Below are 22812 nucleotides of genomic sequence, written 5' to 3' on the forward strand. Positions count from 1 at the left end.
TAGCCTACTAGTTACTACTTAAATGGATGTTAGGTAACAACTAACAAGTTAAAAAAGATAAAAATAATTAACAAAACGCTAAACTAAAGAACATTACTCAGGCACTCACGGCAGAGATAATTCCGAGCTCTCTTAAAACCAAAACCAAAACTTAAAAACTTATATACGAATCCAGCCAGCCAATCACTCAAGGTCATTGCAAGGGATGTTCGTTTGTATGAAGGCAAATTTCTGATACTCGATAATCGACGAGTATTTACAATTTTCTTATTTGAGTTCGAGTTTGAGTATCTGGCCTCAAAAATCGTCGGGTACTCGATGCTGATCGAGTACTCGCACAGCCCTAGTTGACAGTCATCTCAGAGTTCTTTGATTATATACACTTTATGTATTACCATGGTTATAAGTTGGAACTACAGCGGAATTAATTATAAATGTAATACTTTAGGATGCTTTACAATGGTTGAGATCTTCTGGCTCGAAAGCCAGCGAAGATTTTCACAAGTTTCTTAATAAACACGGTCATCGATGCGTCAAAGAGGTAAATGCATCTTGCAATATCCGTAATATTACCTTAATTAATACACGTTTTAATTGCTTTAACACTGTAGTTTGACGTCTTATCTGAGCCGTGGAGAATTAATCCCAAACCATTGGTGAAGAGTTTACAGGTAATGGATGTTGATCCAGCTTTATTGCAATTTTACCCTATACGATTCTTAAAAATTCAAAACGATTTCATTCGGTTACTTATAGTGAGAGCGCATGGTGATAAATTGTTCGGAATTGGTATATAGCCCTGAAAATAGATATACACGTGCCTTGAACTATACTCTCGACTAGCTAATTTTTATTTTTCAAAAAAACCTAATGGAAAAAGTTTATAAGCAAAAAACCCGCTTGTTGCCGAGGACGCGCGCATCTTTCAAATTTACACTCTAAGTTGCACCGTATCTCCGCAGCTTCGCAAATAAAAAATGGTTAATCGCGTGTAACTCGGGTGGTAAAGGTGGTAAAGTTATGAATTTTTTTACGGTGATATGTGTCATAGTACTTCTTAAAACCTGATATGGAACCACATCGAGATATTTTTTTTACTTGACGTTTTTTTACTATTTAACCTTTTTCTCTAATTAGGTAGTCGAGTCCAGGAACGTGTATATCAATTTTCAGAGCTGTCTACTAATTCCGAACAATTCGGGTGTTTTTGTAACCATGCGCTCTCACTATTACGTTTTGAAATGAAATTATTATTTATTCCTTAAATGAAGTTGAAAGTTTTTAATTCAGTGTTTTTGTGTATATGTTTTCTCCTCAAAGGGAATGGTCTTAGGAACTCAGAAAGAGGGAAAGAGGAAATCTGAGTTGAAGGAAACTATAAAGAAACTGAAAATTCCTTTAAGCTGGAAAACAAAGCTGTTGTTGAGAATTGTGGTTCCTTTTTGTCAGGCTGCGGTGGGACGCCGGGAAATGTCGAAAGTATGAGATTTCGAAATAAATACATTTTTCTCACCAAACTTTAAAAGCACCACTCACCTAGTAGCACAGATTTGATGAAAATGAGGCAACATTTTATTGAAATCTTTATAGTTAATTACACCAAAACAAATTTATAAAGTAGCAAATCCTCAATACACAATCCACACCATTTACTATTTGACTTAAATCGTTTTAATTACTAATAAAGTAATCAATTTACAATTATGGAAAGGCGAATAAAGTTAAGATAAAATAAAAAACATTTAGCCTTAAATAAGTGCAGTGAAGTTTTCAAAAAGGAAATATATTTTCGACATCGTTTAAAAATAAGAGATTTATAAAAAATATATGTTATTTTAATGTTATTTGGAAAATTATTGCCACAATTGAACTATGCCCGGTTCACCATACTTTCAATGAAAAAATGGTCTAGTTATATCAGAAGAATATAAAGAAACACGAAGTGGGTACATCGCATTCGCGGAATACTTCTTGTGACTATTTCCATGTTTTTTGGCCATTGTAGGAGCTAGACCGACTTCTTCTTTCCTAAAAGACTTCTGCTGCTAATAAATGTTTTAAAAGTAATAAACTATTAACTTTCTTTCACAGTCAGTCATGATTAAAACCGTCTACCACTTTCGTCAGCAGTTTAGCGTATTGGCAGCTAAAATGGTGGCCGAAGGCAGATTACCGGACAGCAGTCTGCTTTACTTCCTCACTGTGTACGAGATTGATCAACTCTTCAACACGAGATCTCCGAAGCTAATACAAAAGTAAACACTACTTTAGTTCACTGTTTTAGCTCAGAATAATGTGCTATGATCTTCTGTTTCGCTACTAGCTAACAACATCATGTGCTTCAAAACCGTTTATGAAGTTAGATGACCATTTATATTTATATGGTTTTTGAATCGAGATTTTGAAAATTGAACACCTATTGGCGATGATAAAGGAAATACTTAGGTTATAGAAAAATGCACTTAGGGTTAGCTCAATTTAATTTTCACTGCAACTCTCTTGTGGCGAAAATAAAAATTTAAACCAACGGTCATCTTGGAGCAGAAAACACAATAATTCCCAAAAATACGCGAGTTCCAAGACAATTTTTATAGTCTAGAGCCCTTGGTACCCGCAGTCATCCAAAAAGAAGTGCTCTTTTACCCCCTGTCGTAAAAGCTCACAGGGGAGTCATTCAAAATTGTCTTGGACATGTGCTCTCCTTGTGTTTATTGCTCCTAACTATCACCATATTTAACTTATAAGTATGCCTCTGCATAGCATTTCCATAGAAATGTTTTATGAAACCTTGTAAATGAAAAATTCCTGTATTCCTTGTGCCATTAAAAAGGTTACCATGGAAACCAATCTCGTGATCGAGAAGCGCGATTGTCAAAGACAGCAACGTGCGAGGAATTTTGCTGGTTTTCAATTTCCACTCAATTGATTTCCGTTGTCCATGTTTAAAGTTAATGAGTTAGAAGTGACGCAATTTACGTAAAAGGTTTCTTTAAAAAATATACCTTTATGTCATACTTATGAGTATGTTACATTAATTGAACTAAGCAGTAAAATATCGGTTCCTTTGTGAAATGGAGAACGGTTGAAAAATAATCTATTTTTTATCTTACATTACTCTCTGTTATAGAGCCTCAAGGAGGAAGAAATTGCATCCTTTGGTAGATTCATACAGATTTCCAGAAATTATGAAAGGCTTCGCCAAACCAGTAAGCTTCAACCGCCCGAAATGATATTGGAATAGTCAAATTACTCAATTTATTTTTGCAGGTAAATGCCGAAGATTCCATAGCTACCTTTGAAGTGGCCGAAGGAGGATTGGTCATGAGAGGGACACCGGTCAGTCAAGGGGTCGTTAAAGCGCGTGTCAGAGTGGCGAATAATTTGGAAGAAGCCGCTTCTATCCAGGTACTTGAACTCATTTATTTAAAACTAATCTTTTAGAGTAACAATTTACAAAATGAAAATGTGTTATTAGGCCGGCGAAATTCTGATAGCCTACAGTACTGACATTGGATGGAGTCCTTACTTTCCCATCCTTTCCGGAGTCGTCACGGAATTGGGTGGACTAATCTCTCATGGTAACATTCCTTATTATTGTTAATTTGAACATGCACAATTCCCGAATGATAAAAGTCAAGCATACGGTCCAATTCCAAAGATCTCCACTTTTAAAGTCGAGATCATCATTTAATAATGATGGTCCACAGGGCCGTGCAGAGACATTTCGGGCCCCGGGGCAAATTATGTCATTGAGGGCCCTTCTAACGGAAATTTTCAAGGGGGGTACTGGTGACGGGCTAGCTGATAGGCCCCTATTGTACCGGGCCCCTAAAAGGGAAGCTTCCCTACTCAGTTGAATTCCTTCTCATTTTTTTTGCCATTCAATAAACAGCAAATTAAACTTCGAAAATGTTAGGTCTTCACTCTTTAGCAAATATCCTTAATTTCAAGGATGTATTGTACTCAGTTTTTCTTTCTTATTAAAACAGTTGTTTGGAGGGTATTAAGCAACGTAAAGAAAGCGAAATAATCTAACGGGGACCTTTATGAGTCCCCATAATAATATTTTGCCGGTTATGCAATGAATTTAATGCTTGTAATAAGTCGGATGTTCCATGACAAAACTTAGTATTTTTGAATTTGAGATAATTAAGTTTTTATTTCGATTTACATAATTTATTATGATAATGTAAGTCGTATTTACTAGTTTATCTTATCAAGGTTTTTTTGGATGAAAGAAATTTTTACAGTATAGTAATTTATAGTACAGATTAAAACCTCTAATCTATACTGTAATTTACTACTAACTAGAAATATTTTAAATTGTCACTTTGCCTAGGATATTGATATACATTCATCTAAAATGATCATGGCCCTTAACAAATTACGTAACAACCTTACTAAAAGGCACTATGCAGTGAGATGATCAGTGGCTCACAGAGTAGTCGTGCCCCCAAAAGGAACGTTATTTAAATATTAAATTTATTTAGCTAATAGGGTTCCTCCTCCGAACCAAAATCCTAGCAACACCACTAAAATTTGGCGACAATTTTATCAAGATTTGGTGTACTGTTTCAATATTTTTATTTAAAAAATTTTATTTATTAAAAATAATAGCGAAGCAAAACGTTATGTTTTACCAATCGATTGCGAAAAGGTATTTTACATCCAACGGTGTAGCAATTCCAGATGTTTCTGTTTAAAGCGAGGGGCTGATCACTACCCGTAATCGGTGTACAAGCCTGCAGCTTTGACTGCACTAAAATGATTACGTAAGTGAGTACAGATTTAGCACTACCAAAGGCTGTACTAATTTTCATATTTGTGTAATCGGTGTACAGATTTTCAGAGAGTGATTAGCCCCTCGGTTTATAGTACATAATATGTTAACGAATTTTCTAATTCGCAATGTGACTTTTAGGAGCCGTCGTTGCTCGAGAATACGGACTACCTTGTGTGGTGGGTCTTCACGGAGCCACGTCCGTTTTCAAGACAGGTCAGTTTAACTTAACATGGTTCTGTTTCCTTTTAATTGTTATTTGAAGTTTAGTTATTTTGGTGTTTCAGTAGTGTAGACAGTTACGTTAAAAACATGTCCTAGCACGGGTTAGCAGACATTGGGGATCAGCATGCATGCCCTATCTGAAATAATACTAACAAGGAGACTACCCGAGGTGGTTATCACCGATTTTGTTGAAACTCGGGGGTTAGGTAGACCTTATGGTAGTATAAAAATTTCCAAAGGAAAAAGTTGCCATGGGTTTTTGTTTTCCTATGGAAACCGAAAATGTTTTGACCTCTCCATTTAAAAAAGCATGGGATTTTCTCGGTTACCCAAATTGTATTAAAATTTAATCAAAATCGATCAATTTTACCCAAAAACCTTGGTTAATTTTACCCAAAATAGGTCAAATTTATCTTTTTGGGTAAGTTTTGAAAATATATATTTTTTTATTTAATAAGTACCCTGTGAAACCCAGAAAATCCCATGCTTTTTTAAATGGAGATTTTGTTTTGAGATATCAAAAACATTTTCGGTTGTCATGGGAAAACTAAAGCCCTTTGCAACTTTTCCCTTTGGCAATTTTTATACTACCATAAGGTCTACCTAACCCCCGAGTTTCAACAAAATCGGTGATAACCACCTCGGGTAGTCTCCTTGTAAGTGCAAATTCCAAATTGACAAAGGGCCTAAAGCTCTGGATTTACCAGTTTGAATGCCCCCTAAGTTTGAATTTGGCCATAAAGGCACGTGTATTCAGCAATAGACAGGGAAAAATCTACGCTACCTGGCGGAGAAAAAGAGCATATTCTCCCAACCCATCACACCCCTACCACCTATACTACCTCTTGCCATCTGGTAGCATGCATTGGGGGATTTGTGCATAAGTTTCAATTTTTCACCACCAGATGGATTCATGTATCCAGTTTGGCCAGTCATTTGTCTAACGTTAAAATCTCATTCGTTTCAAACTTAAGGGGGCCTTGATAGTCATTTGAAAACAGCCATTATCGATACTCTCAATAATATTGGCCCTCAAGGGGTCGGAGTGTGCAATAACTGGTGGCTTTACCGGGGAGTCGGCGTCCGGCTCTTGTAACCCATAAGGGCGGTGGCGCACTGGGAGATGTTAGCTCCGTCCAAATGGTCCTATCTCCGACCTCCGACTTCGGTCAGGTGTGGGCTGGATACTGGGCTTCGGCCCGGGCTAACGGAGAGGGGCTGGACAAACTGGCCACCTCGGCGGATTGGGTAGCCTGCTGTGGGGCTGCGGACCCATCTCCCGGCCTTTTGGGGTTCCACCGGGATATCCGGTGCCAGCTGTGCCGGGTTATGCGGGCTGCCGTGTGCCCGCCCTTCCCCTTTAGGAGCTCTCTCCAAAGGGCTTGGCCTTCTACCTTGCCTTACCTCTACGTTGCCAGACCATCCGCTCTCTATCCCACTGCTGTGTGCGAAGTGGCGGGCTGGTCATCCCATTGCTGCGCCTTCTGCTGGGTTGAGCGGCTTGCGTCGAGGGTGCGACCATCAGTAGTAGGGTTCTACTGCCCATTCTGGTTTTGTCACCTGTCCGGGCTTGTGGACGCTGGCGTAGGGCATTCTGATGATAGGCCTCCGGTGGTGTGGTTCTTTTTCTTACCGGGCTATAAATTCTGATAACTCTCAATAATATTGAAATTTCGTTTCGAGTTCGGTCGGGCAGGATAAATTTTAAATATTGTTCGAAAAACAAAGATAAGGTATTGAAATAAGTTTATCGATTTCATTGTCTGACAATTTAACATTTATCCGCATTTGAGCTTTTTCTTAAGGTGAAACACGGTAAAAATTATATTTTCTGAAATTTTTTTTATATATTTTGTAAGCTTAGACTAGGAACAAGAAGGACTAAATTTTTCATTTATTCCCTTTACGATATTTTATAAACAAGTTGGCAAGCCAAAATATACCTCTCCTCTGAAGAATTGTCCCTAGTGGTATTAATTTCTCGAGACGTGCCTTAAAGGGAATAGAACCTCCAACGCGTTCTTTATGGAAGACCCCATCAATTTCCTTTATTCCCATCACAATCAGCGATTATCAGCGCCGCAAGTGTGAAAAGCCATGGGAGGCAGCGGACAATATTGGAACCCTCGGAGGGCGACAGAAATACCAGAGGTTATATTCCCTTTAAAGATATCTCCGCAATTCAGAGTTATTTACTAAAAACGTAATCCCGGTTCAATCCCGCCCGAAATAAAATTTTAATTTTAATTGAAATAATTGAGACGAAACAACCGAGTTTAATTTATTCAGAATAATATAAATTAAGTAGTTACAACAGCGAGTTAGACGTACTAAAACAATGCGCAATTGAATTTAACCCTATCTACAGAACAAGTTTATCAGTTAAATATAATACGAAGCAAATTTTAATGAAATAAATATCTACAGAGGGTATTTGTATTTTCTCGCTTACGAAATACTTGCCGCATCTTTAACGCTCATTTTATTTCAACACTCGCCCTTGAAAAAGATACCGTAGAATAGCTATATTCGACATCTGGTAGTGGACGACTCGTAGACTTCCTGTTGACGTTGTGACATACCGTCCAATTTCCAATATCATATACTGACTCGCACACCCAGGAAATCAATAACTGCATTATTAATCGTCCAAATATCCACACCAATAAAAGATGAATTAAGAAGAAGCGAAAAACTTACCATTCAGAAAGCACAGAACGCCCTTTGACTAAACGACAGCTCGCATATCAATAAATGACCGTAGACGGAAAAGTTAGGGCTCTTTATAAAAAACAAATGAACCCAATTGATGAACTGCATTAAACATCTTAATCCGTCGAGAAAACTTTTAAAATAAATTACGAAGTAATAACGACCCAGTTAAAAACCAAGACCACTATGTAAACAACTCGATATTTTCTTCATAAATGAACTATTACTCTTGAAAACTAATACGCTAAACACACAATAAATAAAAAAAGACTGAAAAAACGAAATAAATTACAAAAAACTAACGGGTTCGACCCTTAAACCATTTTATCTGCTGACTGCGCTAAAACAAGATTTGACCTTTATATTTTCATACGTAAAATATTTAGACTTTAACAAGTTCACAAAAATTAAAAAAACAAAGTTCAATAAACAATATATTCAGATATTGTATTCATCCGTTTAGTATCAAAACTCACCTTATCATAATGGTTCCTTTACTTAAATAGTTTTCCTAAGGAAGTCAATTGCTCGGCGGTGAACTATCCGCATTGGAACAATGCGATCCGAGTTCAATTCCAGATCACGATCAAATTTTACATTAAAATACTAAAATATTTAATTAAACGTAAGATTAATATAATTTATAAATATTTAATTAAATATAAGATTAATATAATTTATAAATATTTAATTAAATATAAGATTAATAAAATTTATAAATATTTAATTAAATATAAGATTAATATAATTTATAAATATTTAATTAAATATAAGATTAATATAATTTATAAATATTTAATTAAATATAAGATTAATATAATTTATAAATATTTAATTAAATATAAGATTAATATAATTTATAAATATTTAATTAAATATAAGATTAATATAATTTACAGATATTTAATTTAATATAAGATTAATATAATATATAAATATTTAATTAAATATAAGATTAATATAATTTATAAATATTTAATTAAATATAAGATTAATATAATTTATAAATATTTAATTAAATATAAGATTAATATAATTTATAAATATTTAATTAAATATAAGATTAATATAATTTATAAATATTTAATTAAATATAAGATTAATATAATTTATAAATATTTAATTAAATATAAGATTAATATAATTTATAAATATTTAATTAAATATAAGATTAATATAATTTATAAATATTTAATTGAATATACGATTAATATAATTTATAAATATTTAATTGAATATACGATTAATATAATTTATAAATATTTAATTAAATATAAGATTAATATAATTTATAAATATTTAATTAAATATAAGATTAATATAATTTACAGATATTTAATTTAATATAAGATTAATATAATATATAAATATTTAATTAAATATAAGATTAATATAATTTATAAATATTTAATTAAATATAAGATTAATATAATTTATAAATATTTAATTAAATATAAGATTAATATAATTTATAAATATTTAATTAAATATAAGATTAATATAATTTATAAATATTTAATTAAATATAAGATTAATATAATTTATAAATATTGAATTAAATATAAGATTAATATAATTTATAAATATTTAATTAAATATAAGATTAATATAATTTATAAATATTTAATTGAATATACGATTAATATAATTTATAAATATTTAATTGAATATACGATTAATATAATTTATAAATATTTAATTAAATATAAGATTAATATAATTTATAAATATTTAATTAAATATAAGATTAATATAATTTATAAATATTTAATTAAATATAAGATTAATATAATTTATAAATATTTAATTAAATATAAGATTAATATAATTTATAAATATTTAATTAAATATAAGATTAATATAATTTATAAATATTTAATTGAATATACGATTAATATAATTTATAAATATTTAATTGAATATACGATTAATATAATTTATTAATATTTAATTGAATATACGATTAATATAATTTATTAATATTTAATTGAATATACGATTAATATAATTTATTAATATTTAATTGAATATACGATTAATATAATTTATTAATATTTAATTGAATATACGATTCATATAATTTATTAATATTTAATTGAATATACGATTCATATAATTTATTAATATTTAATTGAATATACGATTCATATAATTTATTAATATTTAATTGAATATACGATTCATATAATTTATTAATATTTAATTGAATATACGATTTATATAATTTAGAAATATTTAAAATGATGTAGATTAAATTATAGTACCTATCGTTATAACTTCGTAAATTACATTTGCCAAAGCTGTTTTCGAAAAACACCGTAGTTTAGTAAGTCTCGCGTCGGTGGCTCAGTGGTTAGAGTAAATCTCTTGCACGCAGTAGACCCGGGTTCGATTCCCGGCTGGCGCCATAAAATCGCAGATTGATACTAAGACGAATACCGTGAACATTTGGTGGAAACCCTGCCATCTGGATGCTAAGACGTATAACCTAACGCTTAGCGCTCCGTCCGGAAAATTACAATACGCAGCCGAAGAAACGAAGAGAGACGTTTTGTAAAAACCTTTTCCTCATTCCAAGCCACTGCGAACGCGGTGAATTCGGGAAACTGCGTACGCAGTGATTACGCTTTGCACCGAAAATGCGAACGCGTTCGCAGGACAGACACACACACAGACAATCAGACACGGTGACTGTAAAACCCCTCCGAGGGGACATAGTAAAAATATTTTATATCGGCATAGGTATATACTTTAGCCATCTTTTTCGATGAGTAAATCGCTTGAGAAATGGTTAACCCGTAATGCCTCCAAAATTTCTGCTCATGTTCAATTTAATTTACTTTCTGTACGTTAGAATTAGGAAATATTCAAAAGGTGAGGGTGATTGAAACTTTGAGAGCTCTTACCCCATCTAGCGTCAGACGCCAGTACTAAACATTCGCAGGGTTTAACCTTAAATTAATTCGTCCATTTCACATAAAACTGACTGACTCATTTCTTTCGTCATCTAGGTGATGTTGCTATACTGGATGCCAACAAAGGAACGTTACAAAAAGTCGAATAATTTTGTGATACATAATGAGTTCTTATTTATTACAATTAAATGTAAAGTAAAATTAAGGAAAGCGGCCTAGCCAAATATCTTTAAGTATTATGTGACATTCCATATCAGGGAATAACTTTTGTTTTTGATGAGACATAAATATTGATTATTAGACAAATAAATTTATTTAAAAAAAGTTTGTATATTAATAATAATTTCTACCCTTACAAAAACGGTGGATCAAAATTTGATCCAAATTTCATCAAAAATTGGACAGATCAAACGGGGATCCAATTACAGACTTCTCTGGATCCAACTGTTATCTATTTGGGATCCAAGGGTCTTGATCCAATGAAAATTGGATCCGTTCTTGATCCAATGAGATTCGGATCCCATCTGGATCTAAGGATATTTGGATCTGGTTGGGATCCAATGAGATTTGGATCCGCTCTTGATTTCTATTTAATTAACATTTACTGTATATACTACACTTTCCACTTAGACGTGAGAGTTACTCCATGGACTAAATAATGTATACACAGGGACGGTTCGCAACGGAATTTTGTCGGCTAACGACTGCTAAATGTGCCCTCTAGCTTCTCTTCCCGGAACTAAAGGGAAAGTGAGTCAAGGGGGGAGGGGAATCAGGGGGAATAAACGTATGGTGGGAAATGGGAATGCAAAAATAGCAGTAGTCGCTTTTGAAAATACAATGTGGCCGATTTCGAAATTAAGGTTTTATTAATGTAGGTATATTTAAATTTATTGTATTTACAATAATGAACTTTTCATCTCATAACTACGAAACGTTGTTCAATATATCACCACAGTAGAAAAAAAGCAAAAACTTGGATTTAAGCGATGGCGAAATTGGTTAGTTAATTTTAGTGACAAGGCTTAGTGTGATGCACAAAACTTTTCGAACTTTAAAATCATTGGTAAATGCTAATGGTTTCATTTATTTTCAAGATGATGACGACTTTCGAAATTTAAATTGGAATGAACTTGTAGAACAAGCAGAGGTTACAGATAGTGACATTGAAAGGGAAGTAGTTCAAGGAAAAGTTCTTTCTGGAATTAAGAATCGTTCTGCTGTGCATATATTTGATGATATATCAAATGGTAATGTTAATTTGAATATTTAAAATCTTTAATTTAATAAAACTTTATGTATAGATTCAAATATCAATTATGATTTAAATGAAGAAAAAGCACCAGTAATTTCAAAATCAGACCTAATCAATGTCCTAAATGATGATGCATCGACTTCTCAGTAAGATATTGCTCCTTCACTTTTATTATAGTTTTTCAGTTGTTTATTTTAATTACTTTATATTTCAGAAAGAAAAAGACTGTGAGAAAGAAGAAAGAGCCTTTAAAAAATCAGTTAATATCTGGTAAGGTTTTCCCTGGAATTGGAGACCTTTTATTTACGCGTGATACTAATGTTTGTAATATTTTTAGTTGTATCATATGACAACATTTTCGATACTGCATGGACTGAAGCCATTACATCATTGGACGATTTAAAGAAATTAGTTAGTAACGATAACCAAGCCAAATTCATGTCTTGGCTCACTTTTATTCCCAAAGAATCTAAAATATATACACAGTTGAAAAGCTATTATGAAGATATATTCACCAAAACGAGAGAGGATAACATTTATGAAAAGCATAAAACTTTATTCTTGTCTAGTTTGATCCCACTTATTCAAACAGATACCAAAACCGAGGTAGTTTTACTAATTTGTATTATCCAATTATTTGAAGTAATTTTTCAACTGTTTTTGCAGCTTGAATTAAGCGACTCTGAAAAAGAAAAAGGCATAAAACATTTTCTTTGGCCTTTGTATAACAGTTTAATGTTAAATGCGAAAAGGATCTTGAAAGAAGAAGCAGATGTGATAAAAGGTGATCAAGAAAATAGTGATATATTATATTACGTTAGTGGTGCAATATTAAACAAACTACTCAAACCTTCAAAATCACCAGAAAGTCATAAAATTGGAAGGGTTATGAGATAAATGAATGTTGAAAATGTGGATAAAACACTGAGGGACTGGATTGATCGACAAAACAGAAATGGGCTCAAATACCCAACAAGGGAAGCATTTGAATTGTTCACCCAAATATTCACTCACATACTTAAATATTACAACAACACCTATGTAGCCCAAAAAAAATAGGACTCTTTATTCGATAAAAGAAGATGGAAATTTAAAAATGCAATGGAATGAAATTTGCCAACAAGCTGAAGTGAGTGAAGAGAAGGGCGAATCAATTTTCCAAACAATTGTTTCAACATCTATTAACACTGCTGGCAATGGGCACACAAAAAAAATTAGGATCAACATAAAGTGTCAAGCAAGAAATAAAAGAATGCAAACAAAGAGTATTTCAAAGGAAAACACACGTGCTAAAGCTGAAACAGCAGTTAAAAATGAAATAAGTACAAAATTAAACATAAAACTGTGATAAATTTATAAATGCAATAGTCCAAAAAATTAAGGTATTTTTTATAATGCAAAAGTTAAAGGTTCACTATTTTCAATAAACATGTTTTTACCTTTATTGGTTTCTGTGTTTGAACCAATAGATTTCACAATAACATTTCCTTCCTTGAGTGTTTGTAGCCTTAGACCATTACGTCAGTACTGATAAACTGTTGGTTTGGAGCCAGCTTTACAAGCTTTCCTATGCTTGCTGAATAGCTGCTCTACTGGGTCTTGATTTAGCCTTGCAGTGAGGACAAAAGTTGCTCCCTTTTCAAGTAGAAAAGGGATTATTTCCAGCATCGCATGTGCTGTAATGATTAAAAATTTGTTACACGTTGTCAAGGTATTTATCTTAAAGAGCCTACTAGTTTGTCGTAACCCAGAAAGTGTTTCTCTGCTGAGCAGCATTCGTTTCTTTTGATCAGGCTTTACATCCAAGTGGTTTACATAGTCTTCCCACTCGTCAAGGTATCCAAGGAAATCTTCAGTTAGCCACTGTAAAAATAATAATTTTTATTACATTCACAACATTTTTGTTCTATAATATGAGTATTTACTTTAAGTCTTCGATCATTTTTAGTTGTATAAGGATTTAGGTCTGGGTTTCTCGAATGATAACCTTCATACAAATGACCCACGTTCATTAGGTCAAACCATTTGTTGAAGGTACCAACAAATCTAGTCAATTCCTTATGGTCCTCCTCATGCTCGGCCTTAAGTGCATTTTCTACTGACTTACTCAGTACCTGAGTGGCTAGTTTAAATTTCATGCGGTTTTCCAAGTATAAATGGTTGATGTAAGTTTATGTAGTTTTCTTAGATTTCCAGGTTGATCCATATCTTTTTAAACAAATTTTGTAGAATGTTCCAAGTTAATTTTTCTCCATTTATTTGCATTATTCGTGAGCCACCAATCTCTTTGCTTCTTTCAAGGCAGTTACGTACAGTTTTTATTAAATGGGGCACATCGCATATGAAATAAATATCTCTGGTTGCATCAAATGGGTTTTTGCATTTGAATGGATGCTCCTTGCAATTCAAGTTGAAACACTTGCGGTTAGTTGCAGCTCCATCACCTACAACACACAAAATTTGGAACCCTGAAAGTTCTAGTTTTTTTAACGCTTCCCATAATAATGAGTCTAAAGTTTCTGCAGTTAAAGAATGTGTCGCAAAGTGTGCGAAAGGGCGTTGAAAACCATTCGTTATACCTCTGATCATAAACTGGAGAATATGTGAAGCTAAAGGCTTCTCTTTATAGAGTTTGGACTGCAATTACGATAGCTTTTGGTCAGTTTCGTTCAAATGAACATATCCAATAACATCTCCGCTTTCCACCCTGGGGACCAAATCCTCTTCAACTTTAATTTCATCCGCAACAATTACAAAGTACTTTGATGGAAGTATAAGGACTCCAGATTCATTGAGGGACTTATAAAGACTTGGACTTTTAGCGTACATGAATAAGCACCATTGTATTACAAGAGCGTGCCATCGCCGTCTGTTCTTATCCTTTTGAGTTAACATTTTTAGTTGCGTTCTTAAAAAAAGCCGAGATAAATCATTATTTTGTTTGTCATGCTCCAAATTGACTCCTTCCTCTAATATCTTTAAAAGGTATTCATGATCTTGGTCCGATACTTCTATCTGTTTTCCCTTTTTTTGTTATTTGTTTCATCATTTTGCGTTGTAGCCTTTCAAGTTTTCTTTTAACATTAATCTCCAAATTTTTACTCTTTCTAAGTTTCTGCTCTAAGTCAACTTTACTTAGATTTGAAAACTTGGTAATACTAGTTTCGGTTTTCTTTTTCTTCCTACTTAGTGTAACTTGAAAACTTAAACGTTGTTTGGCGCAAAAGAAACACCTTCTCCGGAGACTGTCTTTCAATAGTAATTCACAAGTCACACTGTGAATAGCTCCAGTAACAGAATTTTTATATCCATTATTTTGTGGCCGGTTTTCAAAAATATTAGCCATAGCAATGTCTCCATTTCCACCGCATAGATTGTAGCCGATTAACAAGATCAGCACACGTTTCAAATTTTCTTTGGAGTTTATTTTAAAAGGAAGTTTGTAGACATCAATATTTTCAAGTAGTTTCCCAAAGATTTCATACTTGGTAGAGAATTCTTCATCCAGTTTGACAGAAAACACAACAGTATCGGTCCCTTCCTTAAATTTATAAAATTTCAGGCCATCTTTCACCCGACTCATTGCCCACTCAAATGGCAGAGAGAAACCCGCAACCAGATCATTTAAATTGAGGGCAGGAATACTACTATCATGAAATTCAGTTGTGTCCATATTTGTGCAGTCGGATAAAAAGTCATCTAAATGAGTTTTAGTGCTAGAATTATCTCCGTCCTGTAATAGGTTTAGCTGCGGTACTTGTGGTTTTTTTAAATTCTCCTTGCCATTAACGGAGTACAACAAAGTTTCTTGTGGAACATTTTGCACCATAGCCGTTGCAGATGTAATGTTGCGTTTCAGTATTGATACATACTCCTACAAAAACAAAAACTTATTCTTTATTCTCATTCAAATTATTTTAGTAAATATAGTACTCACAGAATGATTATGAATTGGGTCTGGAAACTGTTCCGATGGTCCCTTACCACCCACAAAATGGTTTGAACATAAGTATGTATTACTATTTACTCTGTCTAATGGGTAGTCACTTCGATTTAACCAAATTATCCATCTTTGACACGTATCAAAACTCTTCTTAGCCTTGGGAAAAGGTATAAAGAAAACGTCTTTCATATGTTCTTTATCATAATACCTAGAGTCACTTTTACAAGCAGGGTAAACACACAATTTGTTTCTCATAATTATTATTTTGCAAATCACTTTTCTTAAAAGTATATTTCAAATATTAAAAGTTCAATCCTTTTCTTAACTAGGCTATGTCTTCATAGAAACCGTTTATTTGTTAGCAGACGAAAATTTACAGAAAAATTCAAACTACTGCCAAAAGATAGCGGCACATCCTTTTCCGTTTTATGACGTTTGACTCGGCTAGCTTGCCGGAGGAGGGGGTGGAAGAGGGAAAGACATTTAACAAAACTCTGTTGCCTTTTTTAAAAGGAGAGTACGGCTTGCGAACCGTCCCTGTGTATACATTATTTAGTCCATGGTTACTCACAGGCAAGCGTAGTATTTATGGCCTAAAGGACGAGAACAACGCCAGTTGACGTGAAGATATTTCTTAAATACATAACAAATCATGCCAAGAAACGATAAGGTACTATAATGAAAAGCTAATTTTTAGGCCACGAGCCTAGGAAACCTACGATATCTGTCAAAAGTCGTCAACTTTGGCCTAAAATAAAGCAACTTACCAAAAAACGGCCCGTACATCACGCGCTCCAAGTGCTCAAAACGTGGTAAACAAAACAAATTGAGGTAAATAAAACATAAAAATTAACAAAAACAATGAATTATATCCCCACCCAAATCCCTTGTTTTTACCCCTGGTTCCGCTTGGATGGTAGATTAAATAAATCAAACAAATGTAATTGGCCAGAACCGAGTGACGTCACTGCAACTTTGAGAAGGCTAACTATTAGAGAACCGACTAGAGTGTAGAAGGCAGGGAACAGACTTAAAATAAGACGACGCGTAAACCAAAACCACCCAAACGAGGCTACCTTTTATAGCAATTTTTACTAACCTTGGGTGTTACTGACTAATCCGCCAGTTTCAAATCGGTGCGTGGTCCATTGCAAAGATCATTCTAGTTACATTTTGATTTCTATGCTGTAGAGTTTTATCAAAATGTTGCCAGTTGTTCGATAAATTTAACCATTGAAATAAAAATGTATTTACTGAAATCGATATTGTTCTGGCGGTCTCGCCAGACATAAAAAGGAGTCATCGCCTTCTATAATTATTTTTATACCATTGAATTAGGAATATATACTCTAGATTCTTGAACACTCAATTGATATCCGCTATGGTGTCTCGGTTGGGACCACTTTCTAGAAACACGTACGGTGGCTGTCATCTATTTTAGAAATAATATTTTAAGCCACCGGCTTAAGTTATTCTCAGTGTTTCTAACCGCTGGCGGTAGATGACGACACCGTACAAGATTCCATACACGATTCCAAGAAAGTGTCCCGGCGAAATATCAATTGGATCCAAATTTGATACATTTTTATTTGATCAAATTAATTTGGATGAAACTTGGATCCAATTCTTAGTTAAAGATTTTTTTGGACCCAAATTTGATACAATTTTATTTGATCAAATTAATTTTGATCAAACTTGAATCCAATTCTTAGTAAAAGATTTTTTGGATCCAAATTTGATATAGTTTTATTTCATCAAATTAATTTGGATGAAACTTGGATCCAATTCTTAGTTAAAAAAATTTTGGGATCTAAATTTGATACAATTTTATTTGATCAAACCTATTTGGATAAATCCTGGATCCAATTCTTAGTTTAAAGATTTTTTGGATCCAAATTTGATACCATTTTATTTGATCAAATTAATTTGGATCAAACTTGGATTCAACTCTTAGTTAAAATATTTGTTTGGATCTAAAATTGATACAATTGTATTTGATCAAATTAATTTGGATTCAAATTTGGATCCAATGCTATTGGATCAACACAATTTAGATCAAACTTGGATCAAATTCTTAGTTTAAAGATTTTTTGGATCGAAATTTGATAAAATTTTATTTGATCAAATTAATTTCGATCCAAATTTGGATACAATTTTATTTGATCAAATTAATTTTGATCAAACTTGAATCCAATTCTTAGTAAAAGATTTTTTGGATCCAAATTTGATATAGTTTTATTTCATCAAATTAATTTGGATGAAACTTGGATCCAATTCTTAATTAAAAAAATTTTGGGATCTAAATTTGATACAATTTTATTTGATCAAACCTATTTGGATAAATCCTGGATCCAATTCTTAGTTTAAAGATTTTTTGGATCCAAATTTGATACCATTTTATTTGATCAAATTAATTTGGATCAAACTTGGATTCAACTCTTAGTTAAAATATTTGTTTGGATCTAAAATTGATACAATTGTATTTGATCAAATTAATTTGGATTCAAATTTGGATCCAATGCTATTGGATCAACACAATTTAGATCAAACTTGGATCAAATTCTTAGTTAAAATATTTGTTTGGATCGAAATTTGATAAAATTTTATTTGATCAAATTAATTTCGATCCAAATTTGGATACAATTTTATTTGATCAAATTAATTTTGATCAAACTTGAATCCAATTCTTAGTAAAAGATTTTTTGGTTCCAAATTTGATATAGTTTTATTTCATCAAATTAATTTGGATGAAACTTGGATCCAATTCTTAGTTAAAAAAATTTTGGGATCTAAATTTGATACAATTTTATTTGATCAAACCTATTTGGATAAATCCTGGATCCAATTCTTAGTTTAAAGATTTTTTGGATCCAAATTTGATACCATTTTATTTGATCAAATTAATTTGGATCAAACTTGGATTCAACTCTTAGTTAAAATATTTGTTTGGATCTAAAATTGATACAATTGTATTTGATCAAATTAATTTGGATTCAAATTTGGATCCAATGCTATTGGATCAACACAATTTAGATCAAACTTGGATCAAATTCTTAGTTTAAAGATTTTTTGGATCGAAATTTGATAAAATTTTATTTGATCAAATTAATTTCGATCCAAATTTGGATACAATTTTATTTGATCAAATTAATTTTGATCAAACTTGAATCCAATTCTTAGTAAAAGATTTTTTGGATCCAAATTTGATATAGTTTTATTTCATCAAATTAATTTGTATGAAACTTGGATCCAATTCTTAATTAAAAAAATTTTGGGATCTAAATTTGATACAATTTTATTTGATCAAACCTATTTGGATAAATCCTGGATCCAATTCTTAGTTTAAAGATTTTTTGGATCCAAATTTGATACCATTTTATTTGATCAAATTAATTTGGATCAAACTTGGATTCAACTCTTAGTTAAAATATTTGTTTGGATCTAAAATTGATACAATTGTATTTGATCAAATTAATTTGGATTCAAATTTGGATCCAATGCTATTGGATCAACACAATTTAGATCAAACTTGGATCAAATTCTTAGTTTAAAGATTTTTTGGATCGAAATTTGATAAAATTTTATTTGATCAAATTAATTTCGATCCAAATTTGGATACAATTTTATTTGATCAAATTAATTTTGATCAAACTTGAATCCAATTCTTAGTAAAAGATTTTTTGGATCCAAATTTGATATAGTTTTATTTCATCAAATTAATTTGGATGAAACTTGGATCCAATTCTTAATTAAAAAAATTTTGGGATCTAAATTTGATACAATTTTATTTGATCAAACCTATTTGGATAAATCCTGGATCCAATTCTTAGTTTAAAGATTTTTTGGATCCAAATTTGATACCATTTTATTTGATCAAATTAATTTGGATCAAACTTGGATTCAACTCTTAGTTAAAATATTTGTTTGGATCTAAAATTGATACAATTGTATTTGATCAAATTAATTTGGATTCAAATTTGGATCCAATGCTATTGGATCAACACAATTTAGATCAAACTTGGATCAAATTCTTAGTTTAAAGATTTTTTGGATCGAAATTTGATAAAATTTTATTTGATCAAATTAATTTCGATCCAAATTTGGATACAATTTTATTTGATCAAATTAATTTTGATCAAACTTGAATCCAATTCTTAGTAAAAGATTTTTTGGATCCAAATTTGATATAGTTTTATTTCATCAAATTAATTTGTATGAAACTTGGATCCAATTCTTAATTAAAAAAATTTTGGGATCTAAATTTGATACAATTTTATTTGATCAAACCTATTTGGATAAATCCTGGATCCAATTCTTAGTTTAAAGATTTTTTGGATCCAAATTTGATACCATTTTATTTGATCAAATTAATTTGGATCAAACTTGGATTCAACTCTTAGTTAAAATATTTGTTTGGATCTAAAATTGATACAATTGTATTTGATCAAATTAATTTGGATTCAAATTTGGATCCAATGCTATTGGATCAACACAATTTAGATCAAACTTGGATCAAATTCTTAGTTTAAAGATTTTTTGGATCGAAATTTGATAAAATTTTATTTGATCAAATTAATTTCGATCCAAATTTGGATACAATTTTATTTGATCAAATTAATTTTGATCAAACTTGAATCCAATTCTTAGTAAAAGATTTTTTGGATCCAAATTTGATATAGTTTTATTTCATCAAATTAATTTCGATGAAACTTGGATCCAATTCTTAGTTAAAAAAATTTTGGGATCTAAATTTGATACAATTTTATTTGATCAAACCTATTTGGATAAATCCTGGATCCAATTCTTAGTTTAAAGATTTTTTGGATCCAAATTTGATACCATTTTATTTGATCAAATTAATTTGAATCAAACTTGGATTCAACTCTTTGTTAAAATATTTGTTTGGATCTAAAATTGATACAATTGTATTTGATCAAATTAATTTGGATTCAAATTTGGATCCAATGCTATTGGATCAACACAATTTAGATCAAACTTGGATCAAATTCTTAGTTTAAAGATTTTTTGGATCGAAATTTGATAAAATTTTATTTGATCAAATTAATTTCGATCCAAATTTGGATCTAATGCTATTGGATCAAACCAATTTTGATCAAAGTTGGATCCAGTTCTAAGTTAAAAGATTTTATTGGATCCAAATTTGATAAAGATTATTTGATCAAGAAATAGTTGATCCTTATTTGATTCCTACAGGATATAGCTTGATACAAATTGGATCCAATGTCCAAAATTGGATCAAGTCATTTTCGTAAGGGTATAGCTATATAAATCTTTTGTTTGTTCAGTTCTTGACCGATTTTGACATCGTGTTTATTCGCGCAAACGAGAGTTCTTGTAAAAAAGGGGGCTTACCGCTTCCGAAAAATATGCACATTGATTACAACGATTACTGACTTTAGTAATGCGAAATCTGTAATCAGTTCTGTAGTTAGTTTTAGTTCAGTCAAAGCGACAGGCTTGTATCTTGACTTCGAGGATTGGTCAGCGTCTCTATTGGTCCTTTCGAATTTCGGGTTTAGCCGTTGGTTGTCTCTCTTCTGCTCTTTGTCGGGTGCTGAAGGTCATCTCCTAACGTCATTACCTCTGGTGGCTGGGCAGTGGACACTGCTCAGGGAAGCTGATTTCTTCGTTAGTCAGGTTATAGTTTAATCTCGAACAGAATTTTACTCAATATTACTGACTTACGGCTTTCAGTTATACTGTTTTCTTGTTTGTTATTATTTAATCGTTATTATATATTTTTATTTTTCATACTGTTTCACTCTCGGCTTATGTTCATAAAGTTCTGGGATATGATCATCTTTTAATTCGGTCATCGTATGCCACCGAAGAAAACAGGAAAGGGTACAGATGGGCGTTAATTATTAATACACTGTTAAAAAAATTGTTCTTATTTGAACAAATCGCCGTTCAGAAGGTTGTCCCTGTAACAGAACTCCATTTTGTTCTAATATGAACAATCAATATTCGTTCGATAAAGAAAGATGGTTGATGGTTCAATATTGAACTTAGATGTTCTATATTGAACAAACCTTCTTTGTTCAAATTAGAACGTTTTGTCGTTCGCCGTGGATCATTTTTTTCGTTCGACTTGGAATGCTTTATCGTTATTGCTTGCTAAATTATAGCTCATGTCGCCTGGAGGCAGTTCATCATGCTAAATTAATAAAAATAACCTAACCCTTTGCCCACCGAATAGGAAAACAAGCCCTATAACTAGATTATTTGCATTTAGTTCCAACCTCAAGTTCCCTCAACTACAACCATCTTATTAGGCTTAAAATATCTACCACGTACGTGACATGCGCAATAGATATTATATTCTTTTCTCAGCCTAAAGGCCGAGAACTGGTAACAAACGATGTTAGAATTTACTTCTATGCTGAAAACGTCAAACCAAATTGCAGTATATTACGAAATATTTTCTGTAAATTTTAATTCTGAAACTGGGGCAATTACATTTCCGAACGAATTTCGTCTACCTTGCCAATCAAATAAAAATATACTTAAAAAAAACGGTGCGTGTCCTATAAATTCGGACCTTTCACAACCCTTTTTCGTTTTCCACTTCGTTAGGACACGGAGGTTATTTATATCGTTATTTGTGTGAAGTTTCTTTTCAATAGGTGGGGTAGTTTCTGAGAAACAGCGTTACAGACCTAACGCCATTTGAGTCGCTAGTGAAGGAGCTACGCTCCAACAATGAAATTGAATCTTCGGTAAATTTCCAAACACCCTGTACATACCACTACAAAAACAACTTCATTACAACATGTTCTTACTCACCCTGTAAATAAATAACTACGAGTAATAGTTTAATCAACCAGTACAATAACTTAAAACAACATAATAATGTACGAAAAAACTACCTATAACAAAGCGCACTCTAAACCACTCATTTATTACTATATGAATGTTATACTTGTTTGTTACTTTTGACCATAAGAAGTTTTCCGCAAAA

General features: G+C 31.9%; 4 protein-coding genes across 5 annotated transcripts in view; 2 read left to right on the plus strand and 2 right to left on the minus strand.

The window, feature by feature from the left end:
* The window catches only part of LOC149951544 (uncharacterized), a 35703-nt gene extending 24770 nt beyond the window's left edge, over nucleotides 1-10933 (plus strand). For both annotated transcript variants that reach the window (XM_090168091.1, XM_090168092.1), the window contains 9 exons: nucleotides 449-541; nucleotides 612-671; nucleotides 1321-1479; nucleotides 2092-2255; nucleotides 3128-3206; nucleotides 3268-3405; nucleotides 3476-3578; nucleotides 4922-4996; nucleotides 10729-10933. In XM_090168091.1, coding sequence (XP_090024217.1) covers nucleotides 449-541; nucleotides 612-671; nucleotides 1321-1479; nucleotides 2092-2255; nucleotides 3128-3206; nucleotides 3268-3405; nucleotides 3476-3578; nucleotides 4922-4996; nucleotides 10729-10781 — 924 coding nt within the window. In that variant the 3' untranslated portion in view covers nucleotides 10782-10933. The remainder of the gene's footprint in view (nucleotides 1-448; nucleotides 542-611; nucleotides 672-1320; nucleotides 1480-2091; nucleotides 2256-3127; nucleotides 3207-3267; nucleotides 3406-3475; nucleotides 3579-4921; nucleotides 4997-10728) is intronic.
* Nucleotides 10934-11343: 410 nt separating this feature from the next.
* On the plus strand, nucleotides 11344-13294 carry LOC149951545 (uncharacterized). The gene is made up of 8 exons (XM_090169579.1): nucleotides 11344-11382; nucleotides 11594-11633; nucleotides 11730-11882; nucleotides 11937-12033; nucleotides 12102-12157; nucleotides 12225-12298; nucleotides 12374-12493; nucleotides 12554-13294. The coding sequence occupies exons 1-8, from the start codon at nucleotides 11344-11346 to the stop codon at nucleotides 12782-12784; spliced, it is 810 nt and encodes a 269-aa protein (XP_090025705.1). The 3' UTR covers nucleotides 12785-13294.
* Nucleotides 13295-13408: 114 nt separating this feature from the next.
* On the minus strand, nucleotides 13409-14025 carry LOC149951546 (uncharacterized). The gene is made up of 3 exons (XM_090169580.1): nucleotides 13813-14025; nucleotides 13621-13750; nucleotides 13409-13563 (listed from the first exon to the last, which is right to left on the minus strand). Exons 1-3 carry the CDS (start codon nucleotides 14023-14025, stop codon nucleotides 13409-13411), a joined length of 498 nt encoding a protein of 165 aa, XP_090025706.1.
* An 851-nt stretch (nucleotides 14026-14876) lies between these two features.
* Nucleotides 14877-16019, minus strand: LOC149951547 (uncharacterized). The gene is made up of 2 exons (XM_090169581.1): nucleotides 15825-16019; nucleotides 14877-15761 (listed from the first exon to the last, which is right to left on the minus strand). The coding sequence occupies exons 1-2, from the start codon at nucleotides 16017-16019 to the stop codon at nucleotides 14877-14879; spliced, it is 1080 nt and encodes a 359-aa protein (XP_090025707.1).
* Between the last annotated feature and the right edge of the window lie 6793 nt (nucleotides 16020-22812).

The sequence above is a fragment of the Leiobunum rupestre genome, chromosome 3, assembly GCF_980474605.1.
Source record: "Leiobunum rupestre chromosome 3, qqLeiRupe1.1.hap1, whole genome shotgun sequence".
Classification (NCBI taxonomy): Eukaryota; Metazoa; Arthropoda; class Arachnida; order Opiliones; family Sclerosomatidae; genus Leiobunum; species Leiobunum rupestre.

Coding starts and splice junctions, on each gene's coding strand:
- LOC149951545 (XM_090169579.1), top strand. CDS start 11,344: ATGTGCCCTCTAGCTTCTCTTCCCGGAACTAAAGGGAAA. Junction 12,034..12,101: donor GATGATGCATCGACTTCTCA/GTAAGATATTGC, acceptor TTTATATTTCAG/AAAGAAAAAGACTGTGAGAA. Junction 12,158..12,224: donor AAAAAATCAGTTAATATCTG/GTAAGGTTTTCC, acceptor TAATATTTTTAG/TTGTATCATATGACAACATT.
- LOC149951546 (XM_090169580.1), bottom strand. CDS start 14,025: ATGAAATTTAAACTAGCCACTCAGGTACTGAGTAAGTCAGTAGAAAAT. Junction 13,751..13,812: donor AAAATGATCGAAGACTTAAA/GTAAATACTCAT, acceptor TTATTTTTACAG/TGGCTAACTGAAGATTTCCT. Junction 13,564..13,620: donor TTCTGGGTTACGACAAACTA/GTAGGCTCTTTA, acceptor TAATCATTACAG/CACATGCGATGCTGGAAATA.
- LOC149951547 (XM_090169581.1), bottom strand. CDS start 16,019: ATGAAAGACGTTTTCTTTATACCTTTTCCCAAGGCTAAGAAGAGTTTT. Junction 15,762..15,824: donor ACCCAATTCATAATCATTCT/GTGAGTACTATA, acceptor TTGTTTTTGTAG/GAGTATGTATCAATACTGAA.